The sequence below is a fragment of the Petromyzon marinus genome, chromosome 7 (assembly GCF_048934315.1).
Source record: "Petromyzon marinus isolate PM22_M1 ecotype Great Lakes invasive population chromosome 7, UKy_Petmar_22M1.pri1.0, whole genome shotgun sequence".
NCBI lineage: Eukaryota > Metazoa > Chordata > Hyperoartia > Petromyzontiformes > Petromyzontidae > Petromyzon > Petromyzon marinus.
In genome coordinates this window covers 11,457,398-11,470,460 of record NC_133673.1, presented here as the reverse complement: position 1 = coordinate 11,470,460, position 13,063 = coordinate 11,457,398, and the positions used below count along the sequence as shown (strand labels likewise).

Here is a 13,063-nt window from a genome sequence, read left to right as displayed (position 1 = left end):
GTGAGCCAGTCGTCATTTTGTGCAGGAGATGAAATTCGAGATCAAGATATCGTCAGGGCCAAAGCTGGTGATGCCTCCACACCTAAGCAATGCTTATTACCCTCTGCCAGACACAATTGGGCACTGAGAAATACCAAACATGGTAATTGGCTATTAACTGGGCTTAATTGTTCACTCGATATGTTTAATAAATGCTGCTAGGCTGGCTTGGAGTATGGATTAGAAGCATAACACACTGCCACTAAAGTACCAGGGTTTCCTTGCAACATTAATACTACGTTACCTGTCACTTATTTTAAAAAATCATATGAACACGATGGGTTCTTTTAAGGACAATGTGGTGTGCCAAAATAATTGTTGGAAAAACAATCTGGAATGTTTTGGCTGAAATTATGCACCAGCTAGAGTGAGGGAAATAAGTATTTGATCCCCTGCTGATTTTGTACGTTTGCCCACTGACAAAGAAATGATCAGTCTATAATTTAATGGTAGGTTTATTTGAACAGTGAGAGACAGAATAACAACAACAAAATCCAGAAAAACGCATGTAAAAAATGTTATAAATTGATTTGCATTTAAATGAGGGAAATAATTATTTGACCCCTCTGCAAAACATGACTTAGTTCTTGGTGGCAAAACCCTTGTTGGCAATCACAGAGGTCAGACGTTTCTTGTAGTTGGCCACCAGGTTTGCACACATCTCAGGAGGGATTTTGTCCCACTCCTCTTTGCAGATCTTCTCCAAGTCATTAAGGTTTCGAGGCTGAAGTTTGGCAACTCTAACCTTCAGCTCCCTCCACAGATTTTCTATGGGATTAAGGTCTGGAGTCTGGCTAGGCCACTCCAGGACCTTAATGTGCTTCTTCTTGAGCCACTCCTTTGTTGCCTTGGCTGTGTTTTGGGTCATTGTCATGCTGGAATACCCATCCACGACCCATTTTCAATGCCCTGGCTGAGGAAAGGAGGTTCTCACCCAAGATTTGACGGTACATGGCCCCGTCCATCGTCCCTTTGATGCGGTGAACTTGTCCTGTCCCCTCATCAGAAAAACACCCCCAAAGCATAATGTTTCCACCTCTATGTTTGACGGTGGGGATGGTGTTCTTGGGGTCATAGGCAGCATTCCTCCTCCTCCAAACACGGCGAGTTGAGTTGATGCCAAAGAGCTCCATTTTGGTCTCATCTGACCACAACACTTTCACCCTGTTGTCCTCTGAATCATTCAGATGTTCATTGGCAAACTTCAGACGGGCATGTATATGTGCTTTCTTGAGCAGGGGGACCTTGCGGGCACTGCAGGATTTCAGTCCTTCACAGCGTAGTGTGTTAGCAATTGTTTTCTTGGTGACTATGGTCCCAGCTGCCTTGAGATCATTGACAAGATCCTCCCGTGTAGTTCTGGGCTGATTCCTCACCGTTCTCATGATCATTGCAACTCCACGAGGTGAGATCTTGCATGGAGCCCCAGGCTGTGGGAGATTGACAGTTCTTTTGTGTTTCTTCCATTTGCAAATAATCGCACCAACTGTTGTCACCTTCTCACCAAGCTGCTTGGCAATGGTCGTGTAGCCCATTCCAGCCTTGTGTAGGTCTACAATCTTGTTCCTGACATCCTTGGAGAGCTCTTTGGTCTTGGCCATGGTGGAGAGTTTGGAATCTGATTGATTGATTGCTTCTGTGGACAGGTGTCTTTTATACAGGTACCAAGCTGAGATTAGGAGCACTCCCTTTAAGAGTGCTCCTAATCTCAGCTCGTTACCTGTATAAAAGACACCTGGGAGCCAGAAATCTTTCTGATTGAGAGGGGGTCAAATACTTATTTCCCTCATTAAAATGCAAATCAATTCATAACATTTTTGACGTGCATTTTCTTGATTTTTTTGTTGTTATTCTGTCTCTCACTGTTCAAATAAACCTACCGTTAAAATTATAGACTAATCATTTCTTTGTCAGTGGGCAAACGTACAAAATCAGCAGGGGATCAAATACTTTTTTCCCTCACTGTATATACACATTAAAATACATTTACAGAGAACAATAATGAGCCGACCTGATGATATTGGTGTTGGGGGGGGGGGGGGATTACACACCCCTCACACCAACATTTAATCATCACGAGTGGACAAATCTTTGACTGTTTTAGTGGACTAGACAAGGAGAATTAAAGCCACAGACTAAGACTTTGAGTAACGTTCTCAGGCCGGTGTGTCACAGAGAATGTCCGTTCCTCTATACTATGCATCGTAACTCCAAGACGAATTTTTTTTTTACTTTAAACTTTCGTGACTGCAGGAATTCATATTCTTGGTTCTTTTGGTAAAGTCACGTCCGTCTGATGAAGACCGCTTGTGTTGCGATCGAAACGTCATGGTTTTTTTTGCTTTTATTATTTTAAATTTGTTCTTTTGATTTGTATAATTTTTATTTTTTTCCAAGAGGAAAGGTACGAAAGAATGCAATTCTCAACTAATGTGAAGCAACCCATGACTTAGCAGGAACAACTGGTAAGGTGAACCTCAGGCAGCAAGGACGCACATTGAACTGTGCTTCAATTAATTGATGTATTTTAAAAAGGTACCGTGTTTAGCACTGTTGTTTCCTGTTCCATTCTTAACAAGCCAACCATTAAATGCTGTCGAACACAAATGCACAGTCCCGTTGCGAACAGCGAACACACTGCTGGAATTAGGCCTCCCCATGCTGTGGTGATCACGGAGGGTTGTTTTTCCATTGCTTGATGACCATGCTGGCCAATGTGGGTTGGTGAAGGGTTGGGGGGAGAGACACTAAGACCGGTTTTGGATATAACTCGCTACTGATGTCGGCCCATGGTCGGGAATCGAACTCGGCTCACCAATGTCATAGTACATCTGCAAACTACGGCACTTACTGCCCCACCCCAAATACCGCTAATAGTACACGTGGCATACACAAACCTTTTGTTTGTCCGCTGCTAGATGAGGGCCTATCGTCATGGGGGTTGTTTGACCCCACGTCACCATGCTAGTCGTTGCGGATTGAAGGCATAATTCAGTATCACTATTCAATCTTACATAGCAAATTAATGACAACCCTTTTGTTTTTTAGATGTTTTCCTCAGAGTGCGCAACAGATACACAATGTTTACAATGCGGAAATGTAGCCGACGCTGCAATATTTTTGGGCAACGCGCACCAGATACAAACTCAACAAAACTAACGGCTACGTAAAATCCCACACTTACGTGTAGCGGTCAAAGCGATGAATTATTTGCATTTTTTCTTTACCTCCGCTCAATTCAAACGGAGCTCACACTTTATCAGCCAAAGGCACCACACGTGCTTTTTCCACGCTCGAGTGGAGGAAGATGCAAGATTACACATGTGCGTGTACCAATGCCTCTCTGCGGTGCACTGTGCAGCTGTGAGTTATGGGCAACGTTGATTATTAACAGCGATATGGAATGGAAAACCCACATTTTCTACAAGACACCTGCGGAGTTCCGTGTTACCACTCCCAACACAGATGACACAGCTCAGAACCATCATGCAATCATTTACACGCGATAGATTAACTGGGGAGAAAAACCCCCCCCCAAAAAATGCTGCCACCAAAGAAGAGAACTGTATGCCTGATATTCTAAAGCCTGCTGTGTGTAGAAAATGCTAAGCAGATGCAATTTTAACAAAAGCCATTACAAACGTGACATTTGTGCATGACTTGCATGCGTCCTACACCAAGAATTACCAACCCCCGTGCAGGCACATGAAACCTGAAGTTAAGCATTAGCCTTGCAGCCATTTCTGTGAAATGCTTTCACAGAAGAGAAAGGTTGATCCACCAGAATCTGTAGCACTAAGAGATACGATGCAACCCGGATTTTGCTAGCCATCTAAATTCTGCGGCATCTCAAGATTCTGCAATGAAAACAGTACCTTTTCCCCAGCATCGCCATACTCGCAATTTGATTAACTGTCACGATTCTGGCTTGGGATTTGAAGCTAGAATTGTTTGTAAATCTAGGAGACGCTCTTGTATTATATCAAAGGTCATGCTAACCCAATGCATGTAAGATATATGAATGGAAAATAATCGATGAACACGTACACGACTCGATGCATGTATTATGAAATTGAAAAGACAAATGTATGCATTGTTTACACCGCCAAATTTCCATATACTCCAGTATCCCATTAAACCGCTTGTATGAATCTATAAGTCAACAGCTGTTATGAGTACTTTGTAATAGGCGACCACATGTTTGGTAATTTATCAATCAACCAGTGTCGTAAATTGAAAAAAAGGGTATCACCAATAACTCAAGCTGTAAAGTCAATTTCCTTTCCACAAAAATGTTAAGCACACATGACTGGACATCCCAAGAGGAAGGCGATTTTCCGCATGACCTTTGCAAAAACATTTGCGATGACTAAACCGTAGCTTCCTTCCGTCCCACTGGCGATGTCTGCTGACTAACAAGAAAGATGAGTATAGCATTAGATTTCCTGTTCAATTACATTCAACCAAGACGACTGACAATAGATATTTCAATGCATTGGGTCTAAAGCCAAGGTCAGCATATGGAATAACGTTCACTTTTTCTTTTTAAATCAAAAGCAGAGTGGAGCTACATATTCAAACTGAACAAGGATGCACCCATATTGCCCCCCCAATAGCAAATGCCTCCTGCAAGATTTTAGCAGTCGGCATACCCCAACACCGCCTTCCTCTTTATGTGGGTTGATGAAGGGAGGCGTTGGGAGGATTCTCTTGAAAGTGGAATTAATAGCCCAGGCACGTATATGTGAATAGCTGCTCGCATTTGTGAGCGGTCCAACTGGGCGGTGGGGTCAATCACAAAGCAAAGCAAAAAGCACCGCTCTCTCTGCCCGTTTTAACAATTCAACGTTTAGCTGGGCACGAAGCGCCAGAGGTTTGCAACTCCTGCTCTCGGCAAAATAAGGTGAAACTAAAGTGTGGCGAAGAAAATTAAATGATATAAAGCTAGACTTATGTAGGCCAGAAATCAGGGTTAGCTGAAAAGGCTCACGAAATGTTGAATATTTAAGCGAAGTAGAATATGGTGTGTGCGCACTACCAATTCTAAGCGCTTTAATATTCTGTTGTATGGGATTCATTGAAACGTATATATACAATTTTAAATAATCGGTTATATGTTAAGTATTACTTAAATGTATTCTTTGGGTCTTTCGGTAAAGTCATGTAGAGATAGGTTTAAAGAAAATAACAACCTATTTACGTGACTTCACCGAAAGACCCAAAGAATATGAATTCCTGCAGTCACGAAAGCTTTAAGTCAAGATTTATTACTTAAATGTATTGGGTATTACTTGTGTGATTAAAACTTGGAATTAATCATTCATTATTTGCAGTATGTCAGACATCCCATGTAACGGGAAGGGCTCATGCAACAATTAGTCCAGAATCGAGACGTATTACCAGGCCAGGCAGGTGGATCAGCAGTGGAGAAAGCGGCTCGTGATTGCAAGGTTGAAAATTGCTATCCTGGTGGGGGGGGGGGGTGGGGGCGGGGTTGACTCAGCCCATCATCCCTCTAGAGTGAATAAAATTAGTACCACTTTGCAGAGAAATTTACAGTGATTGTCTGATGGGATAGACTTGGACCCATCACAGAAATGTAGAATTTCCACCACTGCCTCAGGGCTCTACACTGGAGACAGGAGATGAGCAACGCCTCAATGCTCATTTCAGCAGGAGATTGCTTTCACTTTTGACCTGCTCTTTATGTTCAACTTATTTTGCACCGTACATAGCCAACCGTGCGGGGGATACAAACAGCATACACCTGCAGGACTGAGGGAGTGGGGGGTGTGGGTGGCTCTTACCTTGTCCAGGATGTAGGTGTTGAGGTATGGCATGTATCCATGGCTGGATACAGGGCCCTGGTCGTCATCTCTGAAGTGCTCCTCCAGCGCCACGGGGTCGTGCGGCACATGCAGCACCGTGCACAGGTTGTGCGACAGCACCTGCGTGGCACAACAACGGCGGTACAGGAGACCGCAACCGTTCATCACGCTCGTCACAATACCGGCGCCCATCGCCAGTGCTGGAACACGCTTGAAGCAGACTTCTTTCCCCAATTTTGAAAGGGGTCTGGGCTGTTTCATCGTAGGGCCTGCGGGTTGGTCCATTAAAAGGGATTCTGCTACGGCGCAATGAGCTTGCAATTCCAGAGGTCACCGTGTTCGATTCAATCTCCCGGAGTGACAGTTGAAACAATGTGGGATTTTCTCAAATCCCCCATCCCGCCTTTGTCCACCCAGCAACATGAATGGATACGCCACAGTTAGTCGATTGGCAGGTCAATCGGGGTAGAGCAGAGCGCGGGTATCCCCACCTCTTCCGAGATGTCTGGCCAGCATTAAAAAGTGGGCCAAATACTCTATAGAGGGGCTCTCTAGAGCCACCAGCAGTGAGTGGCCTGAGCAAGACATTAGAGGGATGCACATTTACATTTTTTACTTTTGGGCGCAGTGGTGCTGCTGTGGTTCGCACACTGCCTTTATGTGAACCTGGCCACCCAAGTTTGAATCCCTGTCACGGCTAACATCAGTGGCAAGTGGTATCTGAACCGGTCCTGGGTCCCGCCCCCCCTTCACCAACCGTCACTGAGCAGCGTGATGTACGGTCAAACAACCCTCATAAGCAACATGGTTGTGGGGAGGCCTGATAGTGGATTCACGATAATTGTCGGAAACATTTGTAGCTCAATTCAAGTATTTGTCAAATATTTTGCTCGGTAGGCACGAAGGATCGTGTCTGTTTTGATGCGTTTTTGACGCGTTTTCGCCATTTTGTTCAGAACTTGGCCCTTGAAATTTTGGTCAAGTTTAAGCAATTCATATTAACAAGCCCACTGCTGAAAGACACGAAATGACGCCAGGGCTTGTTACATGTCAGTCATTATGCCGCCACAAAGTTCAAAGTCTACCATTCCTACTAGTCAATAGACGCGTTCTATGTAGTATCATTTGGCCAATTTATATTTTTTTATTTTAAAAAAAATTGGGAGTGTGATAAGATCAACAGTGGGCCTATGCGAGAATTGCCATTTTAGCACGACAGCGCTAAAATTGCAGTTCAATAACGCAAATCAAAGTCCAGGGTAAGCAGCGAATTGGCAGGTTGAGTAATCAATAAACAGACTTAGGAAAGGGGTTTCTGTAATGGCTCCGGAGTGGATATTACAAAAAGCCACTTGTGAAAAAACCTAATCACAAGACTATTGAAAAAAAGAACTTCAAGTCATTGTGAGATTTTTACCCTTGGTTTCATTTGTAAAACATGTCGCGGCAATGGGGTTTTGGCACCGATGGACACCACCGCACGCGGCAGTCAGTGTGACTTCACAACAGGAAAGCTGCTTCTGGTGAGCACAGCCAATTTCAGTACAACGCCTCTCCTATTTCCTCTCCAAGTTTTCCACAACTCCCACCACTGCCTTCCCACAATAAGATTAAATTAATCATGAAGCTGGGGGAAAGTCTCTGACGGCCCGTGCCCATTGGGTGTTTGCTTTGCAGGGTGTTACTAAAAAAAAAAACCTGTTTTTACAGTCACACATTCTAGAACACACCCTTATCCCAGGCACCAATCATGAAAAGGCAAGACCACAAGGTATAAATCAACACACCGCAGGTTCAAACACACGTAATTCCACGTCATAAAAAAATGGCTCCATTGGCCACCTGCCTGTACACAATTGCTGACTTATCGCAAACCATACCAAAGGCCCAAAAAAATGCTTATCGCAAAAGATTGCATGGCAATTTTGTTGACAATATGAATACGTCTAACACCTAGGGCAATCATTGAGCGTGAAGTTGGTTCAAAACAATTAGGGATCAGAATAAGAGCAGCATAGAGAGTGTATTCGGAACTTTGAGCATGATAGTGTGCTCTGATTCAACTTACCTGGGGAGTTGTGCAGGTGGGTAGAGTAGTGCTCATCATAGGTGCTCGCTAAAAGCACTGTGTGCCAACAGTCAACGTTGGCTATAGGAGGAATATTTTGCCTTTTGTCTGTTTGCTTAATAAACCTACCAGCAAACGTTTATCAGTACTTTGTAATCTCATTCTAATTAGTCAGAAAAACAACACGAGAGGCATACCTTAAATTTGGATGATCTTCCCACATGCGGAGTCTGGCAATTATGTCCCCTCAGATAACCATCAAATTCAAAGATCTCCCTCGGGTTGCTCATGCCCATCATTATTGATCCGTTCAAATCCACGTCTTTAGCTTTCAATTGATGAAACATAAAAATATAAAGGGATGCCACTTAAATATTTTCGTATAGGTGCCGGGGTTTGGATTGGGCTTAGGAGTTAAGGACTGCAGTGCCTAAGAGTGCTTTATTTGCCCTGCATTTGTGGGGACAGTAGCCATATTTACATACCTATCAACCCTTATCAGTGCCTACCTTATTACAGCCCAATTCAGACCTTATTGGTCACCCCGTGCCCTTATAAATCTCAACGTTCATCCTACAAAGTCCCATCACAAGGGAGAAACACAAACAAAGACAAATAAAATGTTTGCCCGTATTGAAACGGCTGTACGCTAAACCTGAAAACTCAATTTCCCTGTACAAGAATACGTGGTAAACCGTATGGGGTTGGCAGGTACGTATTTATATTTGTAACAATATCACAGCGCTGACTGACCAGAACTTGTTTTCTTGCAGTCAAGTGCGCCGGTACGTCAGATAAAAGTACAATGCTGCTTATTTTGCACTTACGATAATCACGCTAACCTTTCTATTAAGCCAAAGACAGATTGACAAATAGCCACCACCATCACCACCCTCCATTATCGCTCGGGTTGCCATACATACAGAATGACTGTACCATGGACAGTACATATTTTTAATACGAAATAAATAATTTGGTAATACAGTACTGCGTTTGTCAGCGGTTAAGATAATAACTAAAACTGAACACATTCGTCAACAACACTTAAAAGGAGAAAATATATCAGTCACGCTACAGGAAATGGCCATTCATAGCAAACAGAGACGCCTCAGAGGATGAAAGTCGGAGATTGAACTTTGTAACTTGGGGCCTGAAATAAAAGTAAAAAAATGTTTCGTGATCAACCGTTTTTAAATTGGCCGATGAATAATTGTATATTATTAACTAATTCAGTAACAAACACACAATTCAATAACCAAACAGTATAGATTTAAAGCTTTTCGTGACTGCAGGGATTCATATTCTTGGTTCTTTTCTTGCTGTGGTTTTCACACCTGATGATGATTGCTTGTGTTGCAGTCGAAACGTCGTGAGAATTTTATTGTTTTATATTTTTATTATTTTTCCCTTCTACGTGACTTTACCGAAAGAACCAAGAATATAACCAAACAGTATTTATACATTAACTCATTTTTGTTAAAAAGCTTAATTATAAAATGCTAATGGTATATTGCGTTTACCAGTTTTCTCCAATGCAGTGGCAGCTACATTGTTTGCACTTGATGCAATAAACCAGATTAGTGGAGGTACATGTAAATCTATGGTGAATCACGAATGATGCTCTTTGGGTTTTTTTCATCGGTGTATCAGTTGATGTGAAGATACACGGTTTGTAACTTCTCCGATTACACGGGACGGTGCCTGATATGTCATTGCCGGCCTTTCGCATTGAGCTGTGTACTAGCAGCTCCCTGAGATTTGCATTTTCTGCGAAACGCACATAGAGTTGGTCTCTGAACAAATGGTGGCAGCATTCGTGTCACGTCATGAGATTTTTTTTTAATAGCCAGATGTAATTGATAGTATGTCAGGAACAACGAGCACCCTGTCCTGTGTCTTTCCGTTGACCGGTGGCATAGTTGCTTTATGGTCCCCCGATAAGGCACATTGGAAGGCAACGTCAACCACCTTTAAGAGTAAAAAAATATATACTAAAACTTTGATTTAAAGCTTTCGTGACTGCAGGGATTCATATTCTTGGTTCTTTCGGTAAAGTCACGTAGAAGGGAAACAATAAAATAATAAAAATATAAAACAATAAAATTCTCACGTTTCGACTGCAACACAAACAATCATCATCATGTGTGAAAACCACAGTAAGAAAATTTGAAAAAAGTGACGTTTTTTTAACGTTAGCACCACGGAGAGCGATTTGGCAGTTATTCAGATGGACGAGTCCATCTATGTTCGGAAAAGAGGAGGGGGGAGACGCAAATAATGGATGCAGTCTGAAAGCCACCGTAAGCGTGAACAATCAATTAAGACCCGAAATGGTTTATCAAATCCTTCCAATGATTGCTAAGCCAGAATCAATCTTCTCGGTTGAAATTGTCTCTGTGTTTGTATATGTGGATAGCCTCATGAACGAATCTCTCATGGTAGCCAGATGGCTTGCAAATAACCTCTGTCTTGGAGATGTCAATGTCATGTGAGCCTACTGAATTATAACAGTGATCTGCCACGGCTGAGATGTTGGTCCTACCGTGTTTTAGGTCTGCTTTGTGTTCACGAATGTGGTCCGAGACATGTCGTTTGGTTTCTCCAATGTAACTACTACCACAGAGGCAATTTAGTTTGTAGACGCCAGCGTACTGTATGTCCGGAATCACATATTTTACAGACGGAACCAGATCACGGATTTTATGTGTGTTGAATCGGACCTGGAACTTGTGTTTATTCAATATTTTGGAGATCTTTTTTGTGATCCCCACAATGTAGGGTAAAGTGATGGTTTGGAAAGGCTCTTCAAGAGGGTCCTTCTTCATGGTTGGAGTAATAGCTTTGCGGATTGTGTAGTCGGAGTAACCATTAGCCTTAAGAGCTTGGTGCACGTGCTTGAGTTCACTGGCTATGTGTTCCTGGTCGGATATGCATTGGGCTCTATGGTGCAGAGTCTTTATGAGGGAATTCTTCTGGGATGGATGGTGGTGGGAATCCGGTTTCAGGTAAGCATCCGTATGGGTAGCTTTCCTGTAGATAGAGTGGCTCATTGAACCATCAGGTCTCTTTTTTATTAGGACATCCAAAAAAGGTAGCTTGCCATCTTGTCCGACTTCCATGGTAAATCTGATGGCTGGGTGTATGGAATTTATGTGGTCGAGGAATTGGTCTAGAGCAGGCCGGCCATGTGGCCAGATGACAAAAGTGTCATCCACGTACCTCTTCCATAAGGTTGGGCGCAGAGTGGCAGTCTGGATGGCGTCAGTCTCGAATTTCTCCATGAAAATGTTGGCTACAACCAGAGATAGGGGGGAGCCCATTGGGGTGCCCTCAGTTTGTTTGTAGAAAGTTCCATTCCAAGTGAAGTATGTATTGGTTAAGCAGTGTCTCACCAGGGGGGGTACCTCAGTGTTTAGTCCTTGATGAACCAAGTCTTCAATGATTGCGATGGTGTCAGGTACTGGAACTTTGGTAAATAAGAAATTACATCAAAACTGACAAGCAGGTCGTCTGAGGACAGGGAAATACCCGTGATTGTCGATACCAGGTGAGTAGAATTTTGTACCGCAGAGGTGGTTTTTCCAGTGAAAGGCCACATGATTTCTGACAGAAAACGAGCCAGTTTGTAGGTGGGGGAGTTGATAGTAGAGACGATGGGACGAAGGGGTGTATCTACTTTATGTATTTTTGGTAAGCCGTATAATCTTGGTGGCCTGGCAGTAGAAGGTTTCAACGAGAACTGTTTGGTTTGATCAATTAATGCGGCTGAATCAGAAATGATTTTGTTGGTTTGTATGACGAGGCTGTTGGTGGGATCTCTTTTTATTTTTGTATAGCTGCCACCGAAAGAACCAAGAATATACTAAAACTATTTTTTATTTTACCAGGTATAGCCCAATGAGCTACAAATCTCTTATTCAGAAGCAACCTGGCCCGAAATTATAGCTTAATGAAGTGGCTTATCATTCGGAAATTTATAGCAGCCAAATACTCGAAACGCAAGTTTCTAAATGTGGAGGGAAAAACCAGAGGACCACGGGGAGATCATGTAAACGCCAAATGTACAGGCGTCAGGGTCGAGATCGAACCCACGACCTCCTCCTGCATCCCAGGTGAGGTTGTTTCTGAGCAAAGGTCTCACAACATTATTGTTTACAACTCTTTAAATCGTTTGCATGATTTGACGTAGTTTTTCAAAACACCTCGTTATTTGTCAGAATATATGACCTTTAAGTACAGTACACCAATTTTGTGGGTGGATCTTTGGCCATGTTGTGTTACATTCATAGTTTTAAACCCAGAATTATCATGTTTGTGTTGTATATAAACTGCACAGCCATAGAAATACCAGCTTTATGTGCAAGTGCCAAGGTAGATAACATCGTGGGTATGTGAAAGATGGCAGTGGCTTGATGATGATGGCATATATCACATCACAGTACAGTACTGTAACACAGTGTCTACCGCTAATCTTCTGAGCTGCATTTTTTTACATTGCGAAAATTTCACCACCCAACGTTTCCAGCAATAGCCCAGGGGCAAGAAGGAACGTTTGAACAGCTATGAAAAAAGTATCCAACTGTTGGTTGTATATTGGCAATATATCAATGCCATTCGGTCATGCTTTTTGTTTTAGGTTTCTCAGTACATTGCCGCAACATGTCGTCAGCAGTGTCGAAGAAGAGCGAACAATACGATGCACTACAAGTGTCAACAAACGTATGAACCTTGTACTGTGGACCCTATGAATACTACTACAAGTTAAATACTGAATATTCACGATAAAAAAAGCCCGGCATGTTCTGGAATGTAAAACAACAGATTTGTTAACAAAAATATTCTTCTTAATTCCATTGGAATTACACAGAGGCAGAAAGAGGCGGTCATTGAGGTTTCGGCCAACAGGCCTTCTTCAGGCCAACAGGCCTTCTTCAGGAAAGAGTTTTAGATTATTGGAGGGTATTCATCTGTCCACGCATACTGTAAGACACTCACTGAAAATCTGAATACAGTGTTTCCTCAAAAAAGCCAGTCAACTGAAACGTCGATCCGTTCCTTTTGTGTCGGTGGAAGAAAAAAAATGATTAACTAAAGTAATATACTCTTTGGTTCTTTCGGTAAAGTCACA

General features: G+C 42.7%; 1 protein-coding gene across 1 annotated transcript in view; it reads right to left on the bottom strand.

The window, feature by feature from the left end:
- The window catches only part of LOC116939975 (switch-associated protein 70-like), a 29,179-nt gene that overhangs the window by 10,682 nt on the left and 5,434 nt on the right, over window positions 1–13,063 (bottom strand). The window contains exon 2 of the mRNA XM_032949105.2: window positions 5,847–5,987. Coding sequence (XP_032804996.2) covers window positions 5,847–5,987 — 141 coding nt within the window. The remainder of the gene's footprint in view (window positions 1–5,846; window positions 5,988–13,063) is intronic.